General features: G+C 34.7%; 1 protein-coding gene across 1 annotated transcript in view; it reads left to right on the forward strand.

Moving 5' to 3' along the window:
* The first annotated feature begins 3,700 nt into the window (after positions 1-3,700).
* The window catches only part of TBX18 (T-box transcription factor 18), a 32,368-nt gene continuing 11,422 nt past the window's right edge, over positions 3,701-24,646 (forward strand). Inside the window, exons 1-5 of the mRNA XM_058175611.1 lie at positions 3,701-4,426; positions 7,154-7,331; positions 9,751-9,852; positions 15,778-15,949; positions 23,728-23,895. Of these exons, the coding sequence (XP_058031594.1) occupies positions 4,087-4,426; positions 7,154-7,331; positions 9,751-9,852; positions 15,778-15,949; positions 23,728-23,895 (960 nt within the window). The 5' untranslated portion in view covers positions 3,701-4,086. The remainder of the gene's footprint in view (positions 4,427-7,153; positions 7,332-9,750; positions 9,853-15,777; positions 15,950-23,727; positions 23,896-24,646) is intronic.

Consider the following 24,646-nt stretch of genomic DNA (forward strand, 5'->3'; position numbering starts at 1 on the left):
CACCTCATTCCTTAAATGCAATACCAGGCATCTGTGGAAGAGTCAGGGGAAGGTGGCCGGACCCTACAGAAGATTGTCTGAAAGGCTAAGGGAATGTGTGAGACAGGAAGGGCAGAATAACTGCAATGACTCCAGATGCCTCCTTCCTTTTCTGTAAAGTTTCCTAGCTTTGTGTGGTGGGATTCGGAATAGCTTTGAAATTTTTTGGGCGGAGTGTGGGGGAGCAGCATTGGGGCTGGCTGGTCTGATTTCGGACTCATATGCTGCTTATTGCCAAAATAGGAAGGTGGGTTAAGAGACCTCACCCATGAGTAAAATGAAAAGGAACACAAAAGCAATGGGCTTCAAAACACTTAAACTTTTTTCCCTAATACATTCCTTTTCTTAGTACATTTCTTAGTTCCATCACTGTTGCCACTGAAGCTGCAAATGCTGTTGTGTTGGTGTTCAATCCTGTTCCTGAATTTTTAAAGTTCTTCTTTGCAGGATATTAGAAAAAGCACCTCTTTTTTTTTTGCCAGGATCCCAAAACAAAAGCAAAAAGCAAAACAGGCATGTAAAACTTATGAAATTTTTAATGGTTACTGATTTTTAAATTCACCTTGCAAAGGGATTCCTCATTCAAAGAAAGTAAACTCAATCAATCAGTGATTTACAAAGGGGACCAGCACTGAAATTATATTGTAATATACAAATGAAGAGTCACACTACAGAATAAAATGAATTTTAAGAGGCCATTATTATATTCAGATTTAAAATTTCTTATGGCACCATAAACTGCTAATTTTAGCTGCTGTTAAATCTTTTGAGGGTTTTTTTTTTTTTGCTGCAATAGATTAAGACAAGCAGCTCTTCTGAAAATGTTCACATTTATAGAATTCAAATTATGGCACATTTCAAAGTTCAAACCAAAATGAGTATATTCAGGTTGGTTGTTTGGAATCAGCAACAAGATTGCTTATTCTGGAATAATCTATTTCAAAGGGCTCTTTTGGAATGACGCTATTTCAATTCCCTCAAAAATATATTTTATTTGAAAAATCAAAAGGAAAATATTAGGGTGGGGTAAAATTATAAAATGATAAAATGGATATTGAGATGAATCTTTGATGTTCCTGCTTTATGCCAGTGAAAATCTTTTGTTAATGATAAATAAACTTCATTTTCTGACCAAAATACAGAGCCCCTCAGAACAAAGCAAAGTTGCCAAGCCTGTCTAATATTAGAAAGGGATGGGTTTTGTTTCTTCGCTTGTTGCTTTGGATCTCATGAATTTTTTCAAGGAATGCATCAGTTCATTAGACAAATTAACTAGGCAACAGTTCCATAAGACGTGCATGAACATTTGCTGACAAAATGAATTCTAGCAAATACCAAAAACTCCATCTTTCCATTTCAGCAAAAAGTATTTACAATCTGGCACATTTGTGTGTGTGTGTGTGTTTGGCTTGATGTGAATCCCCATCGCCTGAGAAATCATCACTGAAAAGTTTGCTATCAAAAGACACAAGAAGTGAAAGGCGATACTGAACATTCAATTAAACACACCAGTAATCAATGCTCTCTCCCAGCTGCAGAAATAATTGCACAAAGAATAGAATAGAATAGAATAGAATAGAATAGAATAGAATAGAATAGAATAGAATAGAATAGAATAGAATTTATTGCTTAGAAGGCATAGAAAAGTATGCCTTCTAAGCAATAACTGCTCAGTTGGGCTCCTGGTTGCTTCTACAATATGTATCTGAATCATCTGGAGTCAAACAGGACAAGAAAAGATAGGACCAGAAACGGGAACATTTTGGAAGTGATGTAAGCAAAAAATATATGTAAGCACTGGGTGTACCCAATGAAAAATAAATCTTGTGTAGAGAGGCCTCTCCATAATGCTAATCTTTGCTATCTTAATCAATCTTCCTCTTCTGCAGCTATGGATAGCAGCTGGAGAGCAAAGTTCCTGGCCTCTTGAGTTGCACATATTCCTGCAAGCCTTACCAGCTAACAGCTTCTGCAAGCAGGTGATCTAGCCCAGTCCCAGCCTTGGGTTAGGTTAGGATATTGGAGGAATATCCTATACTTTTTATAGGCAAAGCTCATGCTTCCATGCCTTGGAAGGGCTCTTTGGGGAAGGCTACCTTACCAGCATGGGACAGGGTTGAGTGCTACGGAGGTTCCCTGGAAGGCTCAGCGAGCAGTCCCTTACCTTTCCTAGTGTGGCTCTTAGAAGAGGCAGTGGCTTTTTTCTGTGATGGGTGGAGATAAAGGGGGAAAGCAAGGATCTTTCCCAGTTTATAGATTCTAGAAGGTAGCATGGAAAGAGCTTTTTGGGTATTGCAGGCCTGTAAAATTGTGGGAGGTTTTGGCTAGTCAAAGTTCTCCAGCTTGGATTGCCATATTTGGGGGTCAATAAAAAGGGACCCTGATATATCTCTTTCTCATACACAGACAGAGAGACTCTTCACGTTGCTCCTTGGCAGAAAAGCGGTTCCTGAGCAGGAGCTACTCACAATACAGTACCTGAAGCTGATCCTCAGCTGCAAGCCTGCGGGAAGCTCAGCTAGCAAGTCAGCAAGTTTCATACACAAGTATGCAGGCGGGTTAGAGGGAATATAGCCACCAGTTATTATTTTAAAAGGAATATATGCTTGGAATGGATTGGCACGGATGGCATGGATGGCCTATTGCTTTGGGACACCTTGGTCCTCATTAGACTTCAGGAATGAAAGAAATCCCTATAAAAATAATGGGAAGAAAAACAACAGAGAACTGGGCGACATCTTACTCTAAAACTTTACAGTGGCATATACTCATCATCACCAATGTTAGTGGCTTTGGGTTCCAGGGAGAAACTTTAATGCTCAAGCCAGTCAGGATGAATGTTGTCCAATATATACATATATGTAGAAATAGAGATAATGATATACTCTTATCATCTGGCAAATGATACATTGATAGCCTAAGACTATCATTAAGTGTTGTAACATTAAGTGTTAAATTTGTACCCCATGACTATCATTAAGTGTAGTAAATGTTGTACCTTAATGAAGGTACGTTTTCTTTTATGTCCACTGAGAGCATATGCACCAAGACAAATTCCTTGTGTGTCCCATCACACTTGGCCAATAAAAAATTCTATTCTATTCTATTCTATAAATTGGCTTTGGAAACGAGTAAATCATTGTTTTTAGGAAATACGTCTACTAAAAGAGCTCATTTGCTCATATGGAATATAGTTATTAACAGCAACCTATATTTCTCGAGTAGGCAGGCAAACTGAAACTGGTCTTAGCTATTGATCACTGACATATTGAAATGTTTACTTTCTTTGTTTAAAGCCATCGATATTTCTATTTGCATCGTTCCCATTTTTAAAGACGGATAACTGAGATTGTGACGGAAAAATAGCACCTAGCCCATTCACTGAAAGAGCGAGGGCTTGATTTTCAGTTCTCCCGTCTGCCTGTCGTTTCGGTAGGGAGAAAAATGAAAGGTTGTAACGGGCTGAAAGCGAAAGTCTTGCTCGGAGGGTCCAGTCAAAAAAGCATGCCCACATTTTGGCCTCTCTAATCAGGCACTTTTAGTACCCACTGAGGAAGAAGCAACAGGGGGTGGGGGGGAAGGCTATTCCTAATTTCTGATTGGCCAAAATCCCGTCTTGATTGACAGCCCTCCTCCTCGCTGGGCTCCGCCCGGTCCCAGCCACTTTACTGACACTAATGAGCAAATTCTTCCCACCGGTCTCCTGCCTGGAAGTGCTGACAGATCAAGGCAACAAATTTCAATTCCAAGCCCTAATTTGTGTCCGCAGAGCGTTTGTTACCCATGTCAGAGCTGCTCGGCCCCTCAGACGAGGCAGAGCTTGCGGGAGGAGAAGGAGGAGGGGAGGACGAGAAGCCCCGCTTTGGCATACAGGGATCGTCTGGGCTTGCAAAGGGAAGAGGAGGGGGGAACGCTCGGCGACCCACTTCAGGCTGCTAGAAGGTGGATGCAAAAGGAGCGGCGAAGCCAAGCGGCGCGGCCTGGAAGAGCAAAGCAGCCGGCGGGGGCGAGAGAGAAGACGGGAGGGTTCCAGTTGGCCGCTCCGATATGGCAGAGAAGCGGAGAGCCTCGCCTTGCACTGTGCTGAGTCTCAAAGCTCACGCGTTCTCGGTGGAGGCGTTGATCGGAGCCGAGAAACAGCAGCAGCAGCCGCGGCAATCGCAACAAGAGCCGCCGCCGCAGAAGCGACGAAAGCTGGCTGGAGCCAACGGGGAAGAGACGCCGTCCGAAGGTGGTGGCGGCGGCGGCGGCAGCAGCCACCGGAATAGCTGCGACACGGACTCCGGTGAAGGCGCCGGGCAGCGCGCCTCTTCGCTCTCCGGCGCAGAGATCTGCTCGGCCGCGCCTGAAACAGCGAAGAACTGTGGCACCCGGGAGATACCTCCCGGTAAGTCTTTGCGCCCTGTTGCCTTCATACCCCGCTTAAGAAAGACCTTCCCGCCCCCTACATTTTCAGATCCTAATTGAAAAACGGGGATGTTTTCCCTCCCAAGACTTCCAATGGTCCCATCCCCAGGCTGACGTCTCTTCTCGGACCGAGAGAAGGCTGTCATAGCTTGGCTCAGCCTCAGCGGCCTGTCCTTTCCCTTCAATTTACCGTGCATAAATCAGACCGAGCTGTCCCGCGATTTTCAGAAGCATCGACAGGGTCATGGTAGCAGAAAATGCAGGATTATTTAAAAAAAAAAAAACCCGGGCAAAGTTCTAATGCTCTGTTCATTCTTTACTAATTAACAATGGTAAAGCACCATTGTTTTACCATTGGTAAAGAAGTGAAGTGTAATTTTTATTCCGTTTTGTTTCGTTTCTGGAAGGAATTGGTTTCTGTGGGATTTCCCCCAACTGAGTATATATACTAGCATGTTTCAGCTCCAGAACCACTGCTTGGCAAATTTCTTTCCCCGATTGAAGGAGACTCAGCCCCCAGGAGTTTTGAAATCTAGAAAGAAAAAAGCATAAATCCAATTGGAAATAAAGGAAACTAAAAATCACACAAGGTTTGCCTTCACCCTAAAAATGAACCCATTTGAATTTGTACAATAAAAACGTAACAAAACTTGATGTTTTGGCCCACAATGCTAAGCTACAGGTTTTGTACTGTCTCTTAGTATCTATCTTATATGGGTTGCATAACGGAGTGAGCGAAAGAATTGTATTTATTATCATTACTGACGGGGTAGGATTATTGGCTGCAGTCTTCAAAACATATCTGGTGGTGAATTGAACTAAATGGGAATAAGCTCCATTCAATAACCCATAGATATATCTAGAAAGGTCATTCAGATGAACTGCACATGATCTGAAACCTACTTAAAACAAGATCTTTATATTTTGTGGACAGACATTACATTTTAATTTCTAAGAAAAATAATTCAATTTACTCTAAATCGCTAATAAGAAAAATGATTTATATTAACTTAAACATGGATGGGATGCACTTTTAACCAGATAACCTTTACTGCTTTTCAGCTTCTCTCTTTTAATTGGACTGAAATGTTATTTATGACAATGAAACCTATCATTTTTTTCTCGATAGTTACAGTACTTCAAGAATATAGATGTTAATATTTTAACTTCCCCAAAAGCTGCATTGGATTTAATTATGGTCCAATTCAGTGTATGAAAATCAAAATACACTTAATATATTTATAATAATGTTTCTACCCTTTAAATTGATAAAATATGTATTACATACTTTCCTTCAAGTGAAAGAAAATATGGGTGACCACAGGTTTTCTTACAAACATGAATTTGGTATTTAAGCTAATTGAAATTTACAGATTTATCTTCAAGTGTATTTTGGATTGGATTGCTAAATTCATTTGTTTGTTTGGGCAAACAGTCGATGTAATCCGCCCCTGCAAAATAACCAAAGTCCATTATGGTGTTTTTGCTTTTATGTTTGGCAATGGTGTATTTGTGGGAGCATCTGATAAAGAGGCCTAAAACCCATGAACCTTTATTTTACAATACATCCCAAAATGAAATAATACTAAGGTTCTTTGTTGTCTCAATTTACTTCCAAGTCAATACACCCAGGGTGGCCTTGCCCGCCTGGTACTAGATACCATCAGCGCTGAAAGGAAGTGGGTCTGGATTTCAGTTAATACTTCCTTTCTGCCGCCTTTTAAGTAGGATTTGGGGCCTACGCTGTGAAGTCTCCAAAATCAGCTTCCAATCCATTCAAAAAAAAAAATCTGCAATTAAAAGACATGTAAAGCATTTCAGCATGGCGAAGCTTGCTTTCCTTAAATTGAGGCCAACTTCAGTTCAAACAGCCCTGGAAAAGGGACGGCTGTCGATAATAATAACCGTTAAAAAAGAGCGAATGTGAAACCAGCTAGGACTGCTTCTGGGTTGAAGGCGATTTATTATTTCCTGGAAGCGGCGGCCCCTAATTGACGTTTAAGCCTCCGCTACCTTTTTGCTGCAAGGAAGCGCGAGACGACAGATCGCACGAACGAGGCGGCTCTTCAAACGTATCTCGCCCTCCCGGGTGGGCCTCGCGCTATTTTTTTCCAATAGGGATGCTCGCGGTGGGGGAAGGGAATGAATTCCCGCCTTTTCCCAGCGAGATTTTTTTTTTTTGTTTTACTTCCGAGCCTTTCACCTCGCTTCTCCCCCCCACCCGCCTCCCCTCCCCAATTGTTGCCTGTTTACAAACATCCGCGTGGAATTTAGGCTGGAGGAGCTGTGGCCGTACCCAAAAAAAAAAAAAAAAAAAAAGGCACTGGGGGGGAAACAGGACGAAAAGCACGCGCCCTTTTCTAAGGGAGGCACGTGCGCATGAAGCGCGCGGGAGAGTTGGCGGGGTAGAATAAGCGAGTCACTTCAGGCGCCTTCTCCCATTGAACAAAACAAAACAAAGCGCTAGTTTCGTGGTTAGGGTTTCTGTGGATATATTATTATTATTATTATTATTATTATTATTATTATTATTATTATTATTATTATTATTATTATTATTATTATTATCCCTTCCCACACGGGAGCGCAAAGATAGCCAGCAACCTCTCCTTTCGGGCTAGGCTTAAAGCTTTTTAGGCCATTTATGTGCCCTAACCGCCCTCTCCTATCTTCCACCCCACCCCTTCCTCTGTTTTGATTCCTACAGGTGGGTGTGAAGAGAGTTTCTTAAATTGTACGTCACCCCCTCTGACTCCTGCAGGCTCCGCCAAGGCTGCCTCGCCTTTACTCGCCCCACAAGTGCCTCGGGTGGACCTGCAAGGCGCGGAGCTCTGGAAACGTTTCCACGAGATCGGCACCGAGATGATTATTACCAAGGCGGGAAGGTAAAGGCTGGGCGAGTCGTCCGACTCAGTGATTGGGGGAAAACAAAAAACAAAAACCCGGCAATGCGCCTAAATCTGAGAATCTGCGCAGCTCCAACATTCGCTATGGAATTTCCGTTTGGGTAGAAAGTTTTACGGGCGAATTATATTTCCTTAGAATTTTGTGGTTACACGTTGCTCTTCAACATTCGGTCACAGAACTGACCCCGTTCCTCCCGAACGTATTTTGCTGGTGGATGGGTTGTCAAATAAATGGATAATCAATCACGGAGTGTTTTTGACGTTAACTATTGAAACGCTCTTCCATCCCCTCCTTGTTGATTTGTAAGTAAATCTTAAAAGTCAGAATATGTTTTAGAATGAAATACCAAATCGAAAGGCAAATTATCTTCAAGTACATATATTCAGTATTACAGGGATTGTGTGTGTAAATCATTGGAGTTAATTACCATGTCCTTATATTGCCAGACTTAGAGATATATTTTAAAAATATGGCGCACAGTTTTAGTAACAGTGCTAAAGATGAAGTTCTTTCTCCCCCATCCCCACCCCCCAGGTAATCACTGATCTTCAATATATTCCTTGGAAAGGCTATTGGTTTGAAATTGTTTATTATCAATAATGATCAGTCTATGTTAAAAAAGTCGAATATTAGCTATGGCTTGAAATGTTATTCTCTGTCGTATCTATTTTTTGTTCATAATAGTGAAAATATTTCACTTACCATTTCTAGCATTATGAAGAATAAATAAAATTTCTCTAGATGTTTTCCGATTGAAAATCAAAAGATTAGATCAGAAGCAAAATATTCAGGAGAGACAATTGGTTGCCTTCGGCTTTCTGCTTCAGATAATTTGTATTGTCTCAAACATTTTTCATGTTCAAACTTTCACCACTATGCTAATTAAACATAAACATTTACTGTTGTGAAAGTTGGAAGTTTAAATTATATCTAACATGTAATAATATTTAAGAATGGTGGGTATGAATTCAAATTGCTGATATGTGAAAATAATTTAGCAAATTATGGGGCTGGAGAGGCCGTTAGAATTATAAATGATGCAGAACCTGAAGAATGGTAGGTTTCCTGTCCATTATTTTAGCAAAACTACATTCTCCTAAAAATAACCTTTTCTTGTTTTCTAAAGAATGTATACAATGATAAAAATCTGCATTGTAGAAATGTATCTGCATGCATTAAAAATGACAGAAACACATTTGATTGAAGCCATATGTTACCTTCTTCATTTTCAGAGAGGCTTTATTAATGATTGAAATGCAGTATTAAAAAACACAAGGCAATAATTTTTCTTTATCTTACAGATTTAAAAAATGTTAAAAACTAATTAGCCACAGCTAGCTTTGCTTCTTGGTTTTTAAAAACATATTAATAATTTTAATATTTCTAGAATGTAATTTAGATTTCATATTTTTAGAAAAATATATTTTTTAGAATTTTAGCAAAATAGAACTTTATGAAAATAAAAAGATACTATTTCTTTGTTACAAAATTCCTTTAAAGCTAAGACAGTTTTTACTGAAGAGCTAATTTGAGAAATACATTATATTACTTTTTATTTAGACAGTAGCAAAATTGCTGCGTGGATTTTTGAGGTAATTTTTGAAGTAGGGTAATTTTTCCTCTCTTTGAGGGAGATGGGCAGTTTAGAAATATGAAATATAAATACATTTTATAATACCTATTAAATACTATACTTAAGTCTTTTTACTTAAAAAGTGGGGGAAATAATTCATAATTGTCTTTATACAGAAGTAAATCATATTTGTGTTATTGGGATTTGTTTCTAAATACACATTTAGAATTGTACCTTTATGGATGGTACTGCTGAAAAGGTGACATGCTATAATCTCTCACTATGCTAATTATTAGAAGCAATTGATCTTTTCAGTGACCTTTTCCCATAGCAGAACTGATGGTTTTGATCATCTGTTTACATATCAATTTGGGATGTGTGTGCATGGTAGAGGGAAAATATTTATATTCAGGGCTCTAAGACATGAAAATGAGCTATACCTATTTACTTTTGAGAAAACATTTTTGAGGATCAGAATGGCAAACTGAAAATCGTATTTCTGAGTAGCTGCAGCTGCTACTTCAGCCTGGGATGAGAGTTTTAAAACAGAGCAACAAATTAAAAGCAAAAAATAACTTGCTAATTCACATCTATACTTATATGGAGTTGAGTGTTCTTTGAAGGAATTTCACTAACAAATAAAATACATGTAAAAGTTATTGAGACACAATTTGCTAAGGTTGTTTTGTTTTGGTTATGATGATTTAAAAAGGAAAAAAAATCCTGCAGATAACTTTAAATGAGAAAGAGTTGAGTTACTTCAATCATGTTCCTGATTTTGTGTCCAAATCTGCTTTTTATTAAAAAACTCTTTCTATATTCAGACGGATGTTTCCTGCAATGCGAGCGAAAATTTCAGGCCTAGATCCTCATCAGCAGTATTACATTGCTATGGATATTGTCCCTGTAGACAACAAAAGATACAGGTAAAGTAGCATTAATATTTAATACATGGGATGAGGGAAATATAGTTTATTTGGAAAATAACAAAGATTGTGCTTAATTCCCTTCCAAATTCCCATCTTCTTTTTACCCATGAACAATCCCAAAGTTGGTGATTGTTTTTTGTTTTTGTGTTTGAGTTGCATTATACATTTGGTTCACATTGAATATCCTCTGTTACCATTTTTTTTTCTCATCTTGTAAGCAACAGTGTTCAGCTCCTTAGTTGCAAATAGTTTCACCATAAGTAGTAAGACTGGATTGTCTTTACTGTGTGCAAATCACTTTGCTAGCCCAATTAAGAACAACAACCTTTTTGCTGGGAATACTCAATAGGAAATACAGTAAAGAAATAAGGTATCTAATCTTACACATAATAACAGCTGCAAGAATATCTTATGCACAGAACTGGAAAAATGAGAATATACCATCGGAGGAGGAAGTGGTAAGGAAAATTCTGGACTGTGCTAAGATGGATAAATTAACAAAGGAGATAAAAGAAAAGGAAGATATGGAATATTATATAGTATGAAATAAATTGGATAATTGGATAGAAATTAGAAATGGTAAATGACGAAAAAGGGGAAAAGGACACACACACACACACACACACACACACACACACACACACAAGGATAGTGCATGAAAGAAAATGAATTGTTATAATGATAGGTATGATGGAATATACAGAAATAAGGGATAATGGGACAAAAAAGAGAAGTATAATTAAAGGAAACGAGAGGGGGAAAATATAAATAATAGAGGAATACCGAAACAAAGCTGATGTAAAGAAGGAGTATATGTTTTATGTTAGTGTTGGTTATGTCTTGTTGGTTTTGTGAAAAAAATAAAAAGTATTTTTTTCAAAAAAAAGAACAACACTGCATGAATATGGAACTACTCAGTAGCTAAAGTTACAAGTATACAAGGCAGCTGTAATTTGTCTATTTCGCCATGGAAACTATGTCTTTACCTAGTCAAGAGGCAAAGGTGATGTGGTATGCCTTATTGAGATCTTGACATTTGATAAGCAGGTCTACTAGGAATAGCACAGAAGCCTCTTCCAGATAGTGGAAATCATGGAGGAGACTACAGAGCTAAAAGAAGAAATGTACTTGCTTTGGTTAAGCCATAAAAAGGTGGTGAGATGGTGTTTGCTTCATGAAGCAGTTATGATAAAGCATCCCTTTAAAGCTTATACCTGGTCTTTTGCTTAAAAAGAGAAGAAAATGGAAGAAATACTCAGCAATTTTCACACCCTAAGTCTTCCTTGAATTATTTCAAGATGAGATATTATTGCAAATGTTTTACTGGACTGAACACATTTTCAAGACGGATGCTTCATGGCCATAATGGAATTATGATTATTCCATGGGATATTAGTAGTCCTTCTCTCCTTGGTTATTTCTTTGAGAGGGTAGATGTGTAGCAGTTGATTTTCATGCCATCTCCAGTAGCAAAGATGTAGCAAAAATAGTTGTTCAATTATTCTTGTGTTTGCTTCATGAAGCTAAACAAATGTCCTGAGATAGATAGATTAGATTATTTCTTAAATTAAAATGAAAATTGAAGAAAGTTGAAGAGACATTAGTAAAATACTTGAGAACCTTTTGACAAAATGTAGAACAGAATTAAAAATATTTCAAAAGAGAAATGGAACAAAGATAATTTTCTTCTCTATTATCATATGTGCACAAGTTAAGTAATGGATCTTTTGCTGGTATACATAGGTGTATATTTGGGCTTTGGGGAAATAATGAGGCTGGCTCAGTAGATCATTACATCCAGTTAAGCAAAGAATTTTGCAGATAAATTCATTCATACTCATTAGATTTGAATACTATCATTAATGGAGTTTAATGGAGTTCTGTTATTCTCCACTTTTGATGGGTATTTTTCAGTTTATATAGCCCAAAGAAGTGAATACAGTTCTGGGAAAATTAACATACACCATGTGTATTCTTGAATGGTTCAACCGTATTTTCTTGGTTTATAATAGAAGAAAGCTAGCCTTGAATTCCATTTTGTTGTGTGATTTCCAGATTTTAATAAAACATGTTTAGGAGCATATAATGGCATGCAATATACATTTTCCTCCTTGAGAGTATTGTACAGCTTACTGGATTAACTTGAACATGGGTTGATAGTTATTATGGGATCAAAACTATTTTGACTGTCTTAATAGATGCCCTTCCATTGGGCATTTGATAGGAGAATGAATTTTTGGTGATCCCCCTTGACCTTTTATCAGTTTTAAACAGCATAGTTTCCTTTTGAAGATTGACCCTTGCTTTTCACCTCGGTGTTACCACAAATTGTATGATTCCTAACCTATCAGTCATAATCCAAATATAATGTTGAACTTTTTGAAATACAGTTTGGTATGGATTGGATGAAAGCAAACAAAATGAAAGTATCTAGCTGCTCTTGGATGGTAAAAAGATAAGCGAATTGGGGTTCAAATACTTAATTTGAGGATATTTCTAGATTTAATCATAATCTGGATACTTCCCTTTCAGAGGAGTCGTTTGCTCGGCTCCAAATATGCCTGCTTAAGGTGTATGACTTGGCAGTGGTAAGACATAGTATAGTTACATCTGGATTAGATCACTTCCATACTGTGTAGGGTTGCTTTTGAAGACTGGAAACTTCAGCTAACTTAAAGTGCCGCAGCTAGGCTGTAGACTTAGACCAGTTATAGAAAGAGTGTAACTTTTTGACTACAATATATGGCTGGTAGTTTGTTTATAGGTACAATTCAGAATGCTTGTTATAAATTCTTAGATAATATAAGGTCTGTTTATTGAAGAATTGTCTTCTCTAAGATGAGCTGCCCAGCTGTCAGATTCTTCCAGACAGGCTCCTTCTCTACCTCTTCTAAGTTTTATATGCATTTGCATGTCTTTTTCAATGATTTGTACCACATTTGGAAATCACTGATGAAGAAAACCTGGCTGATAGCTTTCTACTAACATGCAAAAATAATTTTATTCAAGCCAGTATTAGATTTCATTCAAACAATTATGTCTCTTTTGCTCCTCTGTATTTAAACTTTTATTTCATTTAATAACATTCATGGCATTGTACTGATTTTTAAATTGTTTTTTAATCAAGGAATGTAACTTTTAACCATATTGGATACATAGTTAAAATACATAGAATTACTATTTCTTCCTGGTTTTTAGTATGGAAAAGCCAGGCTAGATAGCAAGAAACTGAGTTCTAGTTCCACTTTAGCTATGCAACCTGTTCGTTGGGTGATTTTGTGCCTATTACCGGTAGACTTCAACTTAAAACTGGTTGCTTCATAACTATTCGAAATTACAACAAGGCATAGTATAGAAAATACTGGAAAAGTTTGGTTCAGCTATTTTATATGTGCTGTTACTTCTGTGCAACTGTTTTTAATCATGGAATGGATGTCAGTGACATTTATTAAATATGTTAATATAAGATTTCAGTCTTATAGATCTTTGCCAAAATGGTATATATCTGCAATTCCCACTAAAATTCCTAAATTTGTAGGAAGGGAAATACAATGAATGCTTTCAGAAAATTACAAATTTAAGAAATTAGACATTCATTTTCAGAATATCTTTGTTATAAAATTAGGTGGATTTACACATTCATTTCTCTGAGGAAAATACTGGTTTTATTTATTGGAAGTACTTTTAAAACCATTGTTGTTTGAAAATGTGTTAATGTATTCTTTTTTTAAAAAAATCCAAGTTATTGAATATAATAAATACAACATCCTTATATTTATTCTCTTTTCTCCAATCCTGATTTACCTTTTGAATTTATAAAAAAAGCCCAATTCTGCATTTCATATGTTCTGATATGTCATCCTAATTGATTCTAGTGCATAATATTGTGATAATATTTTAATACTTTGACCCAGTCATTTATTAAAACAGCTGAGGGACCTCAGTTATCATATAAGGGTCAAATAAATATAATTAAAAACCGATTAATAAAACATTTTTTATGAATCTAAATTGCACTTGATTACCTTCAGTTGCAGAACTTAAATAAATTTTCTAAATCTTATTCAATAGAATTTCTTTGCTTAAGATTGCTCTACTCATAATGAATACAAATATGTTTGCAGGTATTATACAAAAAGCCACATTTCTAAATAACAGCTTAATTTTTAATTTTTAAAATATTTATTTTTTACTATTAACTTTAGCGAAACTTAAAGTTACAACTCATGCAGATAATTTCACATCTACATTCAATTCTGCAGAGAAATAGTGTATTATGAGTAAACTTTCTGCTAAATGATTATCTAAATGTATGGAAAGAAATGTTCTAAATATAGATTTAATGTTTGGATATATCACCCAAAGCCCTTCTCTTAGCGAATGGGCAGTTTAGAAATAAGAAATATAAATAAATCAACATAATCTTTTGGATGGATGGATGGATGGATAGATGATAGATAGATAGATAGATAGATAGATAGATAGATAGATAGATAGATAGATAGATAGATAGATACTTTGCATCAATTGTCTTTGATTGTTGAGTTGATGATTCTGTTTTCTTGGCAAAAGGAGGGGGTGTTGATTTTGCTGATTTATTTTTCTTGTTTAGTCCTTTCAACTCAGTGATAAAAACATATACAAATCATCCTCCTGGATTAGGTCAAAATCAACCTTAATCCATCAAAATCTACCTTAATACAACATTTCATTTCTCAATACTGGATGCACTCTCTGCACTTACAGTCATGAAACAGACATGCCACAGTCCTTTGTATCTGCTATCTGGAACCTCTTTGCCCCAACTTTCTTCAAAACTAATAAGCCTATGGATAGCCTTACCTCCACGAATCCTCTTTTAAAGCCACACAGATTAATGGTCATCATCATATCTTACTGTGGTGAATTGGTGGAGAATTCCTCAGGGTACAATCTGTTGCGAAATAAAGGTATTGTTGGATTGTAAGGAGAAGGGAGCATTGATAAAAGCTGTCTCTGTCCTCCCTTCTCATTCACCAGCATTGCTGGGTCAAAAGCCTTTCCCATTAACAAAAGACCCTTTCTTTTTGTGGGCTGCCCTTTTAACACCTTTACCTGGGATTAATTATTATATAACACATAGTTTATTCTTGTACTAAGGACATGTTTTTCATCTCGTAAGATAATAAGCCTGATTATTTTGCTTTTCCAAGCAAAGTTTTTGTTTATTCAAATTATGATTTTTGAATTGCTTTAATTATCACTGAGAGATTTGGAACAAATATTACTATCTGTAGTTCAATTTACTGATAGAAAAATAGTATAAAATATGACCACTAAGCTTAAATCATATAATAACAATATTCTTCTTTACGGTAAAGAAGTAAGGCTGATCATGGAAACATTCCCACTCTTTTTTTTCCTCTGTAAGTATGTTGGCTGTGCCTGACTTTCTGGATCAGCATTCCACCCCCCAACCCCCACCCAAGGTCTGCATGGCCCCAGTTGTGCTGTGTTTAGGAAAGCCTTAAGACGGGACTCTTCTCAAAAACACTGAGCTTAGACAGTGCCTGAACTCAATAGCACATAGCAGGCTTTGAATCTGTTTTCCATGGTGTGGTGGTTTTACTTCTGTGATGTTTTAGTGTTCTGTTTTTTTGATGTTTTTAACCCTCTTGTAAGCCACCCAGAATCTCTTGGATAGTAGGCAGCCTTAAAAAGTAAGTAAATAATAATTATTTATTTACTATATTGCTTTCCATGCCAAAGCATCTTGAAGCAATTTTTTCAGTACGATTAGAAATGCATAATAAACCCTCCTTAAAAACAATATAAAACAACTATCAACTAAAATCAAAAGGGGCGGGGGGAATTATATACTTATATTACAACAAACTTTCAAAAGAATGTTTTCATTGTGAATGTAATAAATCTCCCCAATAGGTATGTTTATCATAGTTCCAAATGGATGGTAGCTGGAAATGCTGACTCACCTGTGCCTGCCCGTGTATATATTCATCCGGATTCACCTGCCTCAGGAGAGACTTGGATGCGGCAAGTGATTAGCTTTGACAAGCTGAAGCTTACAAACAATGAACTGGATGACCAGGGTCATGTGAGTTTTTTTCTATATTTGTTTCTCAATTATCTTATTAGCATAAGATAACCACTCTTAAAAAATAAATTAAAACACCTTTGGACTTAACGTTAACAAAAATTTATTGATTTAGCAAAGCTTATGTCAGCTTTGTTAATGAATGTTTTCATATTTTGCCACATCAGTGAATTAGTAATAGTTTCCATCAGATGTTCCTTTGGGGCTTTTGGACAGAAACAAAAATGAGCATATGAAAAATATCAAAACTGAAAATACAGAACAAACAGTATACTTTGCCTTTCTCTCTGTAGTTGTTGGATCTTTTTTTTTTTTTAAGTGAAAAACATAGACTATAAATCCTTAAAGTAAGTGTTCTCAACATATAGGAACCATAGGTACACTAAAGAAAACGTATCTCATGATTTGATAATTTTTTCAAAAATCCCTTGAGCTTTATGCTATACTCAAAAGGAACAACATGAGAGCTATGTTCACTCTGATAATGATTTATTACCTACCTTACACAACAAGACCTTTTACACAGCTGAAGCTCATTATATCTGCAAAACTGGAAGGGGATTGTATAGTTTAACTATTGTGTTTGAAAGCTCTAAATTGTTTAGTTATGATACTAGCTCATTTGCTAATATATGCTATATGCTATAGAAATATTTCCATTTTCAAACAGGAAAAAAATTCACACTAGTATCTTTAAAAATGATTAAATACATCTCATGTTATATAATAACAATAATATACAAATGGTTTTAAATTGAGTATTTTTTGATAATTTTCATAAATTCAGAAATAAGTCGCTACTTGGACTTAGAAAAATAGACTGCATTTTGGAGGTATATAAAGGCCTTTTTACGAATACAGAAAACAATCTTTTCTTTTGTATATTATCCTAAATATACTTTAGCTTGCCATTCTAGGTGAAATATGGTTTAGATTCAATATTACATTAAATAGTTTAAATTGCATTTAAATTTTCTAGTTTTGCTTACTAATTATCTAATCTGGAAAATCTTTACATAATTCTGGAAAATTTCTTATGAAACGTTGATATTCATTGTATTCATATTATGATTGTGTCTTGTTTTTCCTCCTTTTATTATTGACAGATTATCTGTCTTCATGTTCGTGCTAGACAAGCTTAATTGTGGCTGAAAATTGGCCCTACTAACTTTTAATTCTTTTGTAAATGATATTTTAGAGGGCAGTGCATCTTTGTAAGACAGTTAAAATCAAATCATTTTTAAGATAGTTTATTCTTAGATTAAGAAGTGTGATTCTGTGAGGCCCTCAAAGGAATCAAGAGAATCAAATAAAAAGGAGTAAAGACCAATAATAGAAATTCCAATCATTTTGGAAAGACTGCTGGATTTCCGCATCTAATTTGAACAAGAGTACAGAGAGCGGACTCAAATTTCAATTTCTTTTTTAGAAGAAAGCTGTGGTCTTATCAAACACTACTTTACTATAATCAGTTTAAATTATTCAGAAGCAGCTCAAATATCTATGAGATGGATAACAACTCATGAAAGATATAGAAAACAAATTTTCTATACCTTCTAAATCTTCTATATGGATTTACTTAAATTCTCTCTAAATTAAAACTATATAAATTTAGCTATTTATTATTCATGTTGTAGTTTAGAGTTATGGAAGTTCCCTGCATTAATTGAATACTTCAATTTTGAAGAAAGTCAAGTAGCTGTCTTCTGGATCATTTGAAAAACTATACCCCCACGTGATTCAAAACTAAAAAAATTGAGACAAAAGTTCATATTAAAAAATGAGATTTGAATAATGTCATTGATTGTTACCCAGTCAGAATTATAAAATGGAGAAAGATTATTCAAAAGTATATTGATAATTTCGCCACTAAGATTGAATAAGACAATATTTTGAAATGGTGGAATTATTGCACGTTGAACAAATCACAAGGGGTTCGGTATCTTATGTAAATAGATGAATATTGATACAATATTGTATGTATTAATGTTATTGTAAGCTTGCAGATATATTAAATGTTACATAATTTTCCTAGAGCCTTTATTATTTAAATAATAAAATATTTTATACCTTATTATTATATGGATTTAGTGCCAAAATGCTTCAATACAAAATGTTCAGATTTGTCAGGGAAACAAGATTGTTTGATACATTATTACCATTTGTACTTTCAATGTCTGTAATCATGCTGTGGACATTTAAGTGTATTGATATTGAATGATTCTGACAGTTTTTAATACATAAATAATTCTCAATTTGAAAATATAAAAAATAGTAAATTTTGCCTGTTTCAAAATATGTGAAATTAAAAATAGTTCAGATTAAATTGCTTATTCAACTATTTACATTTTCCATTTACATCAATTTCATCTTGATGAAATTTTAATATTTTCAAGAGAGATTTCCTAGTATTGGGAATTAGAACATTTTGCAGTGTCTTGCATAGATATTTTTGCAGAGGTCAAATCATTTATTTCTTTATATTTGGAATTCCTGTTGATTGAGTTTAATAAAAATAATAATACTTACAAAGCAATCTAATCCTATCAACTATAATAGCACTATAGGATAGGTTTAGAAAATACAGCATAATACCACATTTTAAAATCCTTTTATACCCATACACTATTCTATTTATTTTATCTGGAGTAAAATGCCAGTAGAATAGAATTTTAAACTGAATTTATTTCACGTTCATATAGGCTGAAAATTATTTGTAATATCAACCATATTTCCTAAAATGTTCTCCAAATGGCATTTCTAAAGATTTTTTTCCTCATATAATTTTATAACTTCCATGAAATAAAAACCTGAAGCATTCTTAATATAGTGCATATTCATAGTTGAACTAATGGAAGTTAAAGGGGTACATATTAAATATTCTGATTCTCATTTCACTAAGCCAAAGGATACTGTTGTTGCCTTTCTGTATTCATAATACTTACTGATAATGCTATTTTCTTCTCTCAAATATACAAATAAATAAATAAATTCAAGTTTGCTTTTATCTCCTGCTTTAATTTCTTTGTTAATTGTCCTAGGATTTATTATATTCTTCCATCAACATAAAAACAATTTTACTGGTATTAAAAATCTGGCTTGTTTATTCACTGTAATGTAAACAATTAACATGCTTACTATTAAAATAATGGTACCTCTTCTTGAAATATTTTTCCGCATTCTTTTTATTTCTTTAATAGTTCCCAAATTTTTAACTCTAGTCTTAAAGGGGGGAAAGCCTGTTTCGGTCATGGTTATGAAATTATAATTGAAAGCATAAAAGAGGCACTGATTTAAAAAACAAAAACAGATAAAAATACCAACGTACTAGTATATATTTAAATTATGCCCTTTCTTCACTTGCAGTTATGATCAGTACAATAATGCTCTGGCAATGTGAGTGCTTCCCCTTCACCATAACCCATATTTTAAGCAGACTTACCAGAGATACAGCAGTTGTTCCTGCTGTATCTCTGAAAATTTTAGTGTGTTTCCCACTCTCAGACATTTTAGGGGAGACATTTTTGTGTGACCAATTCTGCCTTGATGCATCATTGGCAAATTCCTGGCAGAAGTTTGGACAATTCATAACATTGCCTCTTCGTACCAATTAGTATCCCAAAAGACAAGATGTTAACTAGAGCCACGCCTACATCTTGTTGTCCAAGTAAACTAGGGATGGTTTGTTCTAAAGACCACTAGTGTAAATCTTCAGTCCAGCACATAATTAGGCACCTTGATGGACTCTGGTTGAAAATATATTAATTTTCAATGGCATGTATTGTCTTAAAATGTGTGTATGCATGTACTGTTTCAATAGATATAAATATGAAACAATTACTAGTATTGATCCTGCAGATTTGCATATTTAGAAATTGCAGAACAAGGATAAAATTATGTCTAGGATAAAAAGATTAAAATAGAATGTTACTAGACAAGACCAAAAAGTCCTCTAATGTAGTATTCTATTCCCCAGTTGAGATGTCTACCTTTACACTGTTTTGGCTACAGTAGAGAACACTCCTAGATGAGTGTTCTGTAGTTAATCATTTATAGCTGAATACGTTTTATAGAAACTTAAAGTAATATTTATGCTCCAGATTTAACTGTGATTCTGATTTAATTCCTTGGAGTGAATCTAACTGAACTTCGTATTACATAGTCCTGAATAATACTTTTGAATAAACACTTTTTTTACAATGAAGGTAAATGCATGCTAACAAACCAAAATTACGACAATAAAAATTAGAAGCAGGGACACAAATCCAGGTTGCAAGTATAGTTTTCAAAAATCTCTTGAAAGCTATAAAATTTTGCTCCAAAAATACCAACATATTATTTTATTTTTTGCAGCAAGACTAGAAATTCTAGCATTTCATTTATTATTATCTGTACAGACCCACTGCCTTGAAATTCTAAATCTGTGAGGGAGGACACATATAGCACAATGATGTGGTCTTTGTTGTCATGGATATGTTGATTAAATCTGGTTTCTGATTATGCTGGGTGTTTTACAAATACCGGTACTTAAGTGCTGCTTGTTTGAAAAAGATTTAGTGTGGTTTGGGATCTTTTATCAATCTATTTTCTTATCTTGCTTTACAGTATTTAGATCACTAAAAATTGCACTTTAGTTGCACTTTTTAATCTCTGTGTTATCTCTATTGTGATACAACAAAATCATAATGTCAATTTATACCGATTTCTTCCTCTATCTGTATACATTTGTGTTTCATCTGCAGCACTTCTAAGCATGATCAAATAATAAAAGAGTTTCAGGAATCTACAAACAGGAGAAAGGGAAAGCAGTAAGTTCGAAATATAATTAGTACTGAAACTGAGGATAGTATTAAAAATAAAAAAAAATACTCTTAGGCTTTTCATGGTGAACTTTAAAAAAATATTATTTCACAGTTATATATATATATTTTATCTCAGTCACATTCAGGAATGTACACATCCAGGAAAATATATTGAATTGAAATGAGAGATATTTATTTCTGATCTTGAATATTATTCTAATCCTGAGTGACTGTGTGTAATTGTAACAGATCATTTACTGGCATGCCCAGTACTTTTTAGCAAAAGAAAGAAACATAATAACTCAGTTCATTAATTTCATCCAGAAGACTTTGACATAAAAGTAAGTTCAAAGTCTAAGCCCTATTAGTTTTGTTGAAGCTTGTATCCAAGGAATTGCCTTCATGAAAATGAAGGGAGTATTTCTACAGCAATTTTTACTTTTTAGTTTTTTTTCTTGGAAATAATAGCCCACTATACATTGGCCTCTCGTTCTTAAAGGGAAGATTATATCTTTACTTCTACTTTCTCCAACCAGTCCCAGAATTCTCTTGTACTGAGAAATAATCATTCATCAAGGTTGCATTATCTGAAGACATTTTGTCAAGTCAAAATCTTTGGCCATTTATTTCTGTAAGACAACTAGTAGTGGTGTTTTTTGCAGAAGTCCATTGGCAAATGAGTAACAACAAAAAATAATTCTTTATTGTGTGAGTCTCCGGATAGAAAAATAAATAAATAACTTTCCATATGGATAGTGCCAAAAACATTCACACTCACTCATTCACTCTACTCTCTCACACATGAAGTATATTAACATTTTCAGAATTATGGAGTGATTTCTTCTTCAGTGTGATTTTACCAAAGCAGTACAAAGTGTCCTAAATATCTAGAATACTTTTGAAATGTTTGCTTCAGCAGAATGATTGTTGATATCTTGTTCTGATAAAAATGCAGATGTTGGGGAAAGTACATGGTGGAAACTTATCTAAGCATATTTGGTGTGCATCTGATAAAACTGTCAAAAATCAGAGTTCATTGTAATGGAAGTTTACGTAGGTGGAATTTTGCTTATCCAAAAGACTGTCACTTTCCCAAGTGTGGAATGATTTCACTTAAAAGTGTCCTAATGATAGCCAAGACTTTTATTTTTTTCAAACATAAAATCCTTCCATTTTGGGGCACAATAAGTTTTTATGAAATTTGGCATTCAGTGGGGTATCATAAAATGGGAACCAGGAAATGATGACATAGAATGCTGAATTTAATATTTTGTGGCCAATAATGAAACAGGAAATTAAAAATTGTATTCATTTTAAATCGATAGACTGTTGGCTGATAGCCATGAAACTTCAAAACAAAACAAAACAACTTCCAAAAGTAATATATTTTTTATTTGAAACAAATTCAGATGCATCCTAAAACTCATGTAATATTTTCTCCAGAAATCTTTGAAAATTATGGTTTATAAGATATTATGAAAACATTCCCATGTTCATTCTAGAGATTTCACATGAACAATTTTGAATTTGGGAAACAACAAAAAGAAATGACATTTCACAGATGTAGTAGACTTTGCACAGTCTGATGGACTGTGTTTTACAACTCCTTTTCAGTGATATTTTTCTTCTGAGCGAGATGGGTAGTTAAAAACACAAACAAACAAACAAATAGCAATTGAGAATCTGAGTATACTAAGTAAAAATATTTCTAGCCCTCTTGGAGGCCTGTTGTACTTTTAGTTTTTAACTACATCATTTTAGTTTTGCCACTCTAATTCTATTTACTTTTGATTTGCCCGAACTCATAATTCACATTGTTAACCAGTATGTTAACGATGAATTCATATATGTAGTTATATGAACAGTGGCTATTCTAATTTCTTACAACAATTTTTCCCAACTCAATAGTCCATAGATATTTTGTACCTGAACTCCAACAATTCTTAAACATGGACTTGGAATTATGAATGCTGAGATTGAACACTTCTGTGACATTAGATGGGGAAATTGCTGCATTGTGAAGGAAACATAATATAGAAAGGCCAGCTTAGGGCTTTAGTATTTGTTTATAAAACTTGCTACCTGGATGAATACGTTGAGATTCTGTGAATGACTTAGGAGACAGAATGAACAAGTAGGAATAGAAGAACAATTGGCATATAAAGATAAATCCTCTTTGACTACTGGCAAGGAAGACTGGACTATTCAACACAATTGCAGGGTTGGTAGGAGTTAGTTTCATGACTAGTCATGACTAGATTGTTTGAAACTTTAGTCAGGAGTTATTTGTATGCAGAATTAGTATTTGAAATTAGGATTTTCTTTGCATGATTGCCTGCAGGCATCCTTCTGTTTTGGTTTGTATAGGTAAACACTATATTTTGGAGTTGTGTGAATATCATTTGTACTATTTTTGGACTGATGACTGTAGTGTATAGTGTAGCAGTGACATGTCTTTGATTCTGATTAAATTAAAGTCTAAGATTTCCTTTGCTGTGGTGTAAGTTATGCTATCCTAATGCAAAGTGTTTTAGAATGACACGGTTTACTATCATATCCTTATAAAATAATACGTTTTTTTAAAAAAATATGTTTATACTGTATATTAAATAAAAGATTAAATTACTCCTTGTAAACTGGGTTTATTTGGTAGCTGATGAATAAATGATTTCTTCATGATTCAGCAAACAGAAAGTTCAAGATTATTTCTGAAATCTTTAGTCTAATCTGAATAGAATCAGCTTCAGTCCAAAAACTCATTTTTAAAATCTTTGATAATCGCTTCTGATAGCTTAAAAAGTATCATCCAAAGCCATTCTACTGAACTTAAACTGGATAGTTTTGAGATTCAGCACAGTATATTTGCTTTAGTTAAAATAAAGCAAGACGAGCAAGTCATATTACTATATTTAAAATATTTACGTAGAAGATATGGAAAGAAAATTAGAACGCTTTTCTTTCTCTTTTTCAATATAGATAATTCTTCATTCTATGCACAAATACCAGCCACGTGTCCATGTCATTCGAAAAGACTGTGGAGATGATCTCTCCCCAGTCAAACCCATTCCTTCTGGTGATGGAGTAAAGGCATTCACTTTTCCTGAAACTGTTTTCACTACTGTCACAGCATACCAGAACCAACAGGTAACTTTTGTTTTATTTTGTTTTAATGCTGATGGTTTACTAGGATGGACATTAAAGTCTATCAAAAGTCAAACAAAAGAAATACTGGCAAGCAGCAAAAAACTATACCATAGGTTTACAATAAAACCAGTACTGACCTACCGATACATTTTTTTAAATTTGAATTTATATCCCGCTCTTCTCCGAAGACTCAGGGCGGCTTACAATGTGTTAAGCAATAGTCTTCATCCATTTGTATATTATATACAAAGTCAACTTAACATAATATTGAATATTAGTCTGATCTATTTTGAAGGGCTGATAAAAAGAGAAAACTATACAGAATAAACATAATATACACTGAGAGCGTATGTATCAAGACAAATTCCTTGTGTGTCCAATCACACTTGGCCAATAAAGAATTCTATTCTACTCTACTCTACTCTACTCTACTCTACTCTACTCTACTCTACTCTACTCTATTCTATTCTATTCTATTCTATTCTATTCTATTCTATTCTAATACTGCCTCCTTCAAGGCTGCTGGTACCTGTCCATTTCCCAAAAAAGGGATTAATCACTTCTTGAATCAATTCTTTACCACTCTCCTGACTACCTAAAGGAGGTAGATGGGAAACATATCCAAGCTGCTAGTAATAGAAATTATGCCACAGAAGTTCTTATCATCTTATACATTCTTTCCCAAAGAGCACAGAGCTGTTGGATAATAGCTGCAGGTACTATAAGAATTAGGGAGATGGACTTCCGCTGG

The sequence above is a fragment of the Ahaetulla prasina genome, chromosome 1, assembly GCF_028640845.1.
Source record: "Ahaetulla prasina isolate Xishuangbanna chromosome 1, ASM2864084v1, whole genome shotgun sequence".
Classification (NCBI taxonomy): domain Eukaryota; kingdom Metazoa; phylum Chordata; class Lepidosauria; order Squamata; family Colubridae; genus Ahaetulla; species Ahaetulla prasina.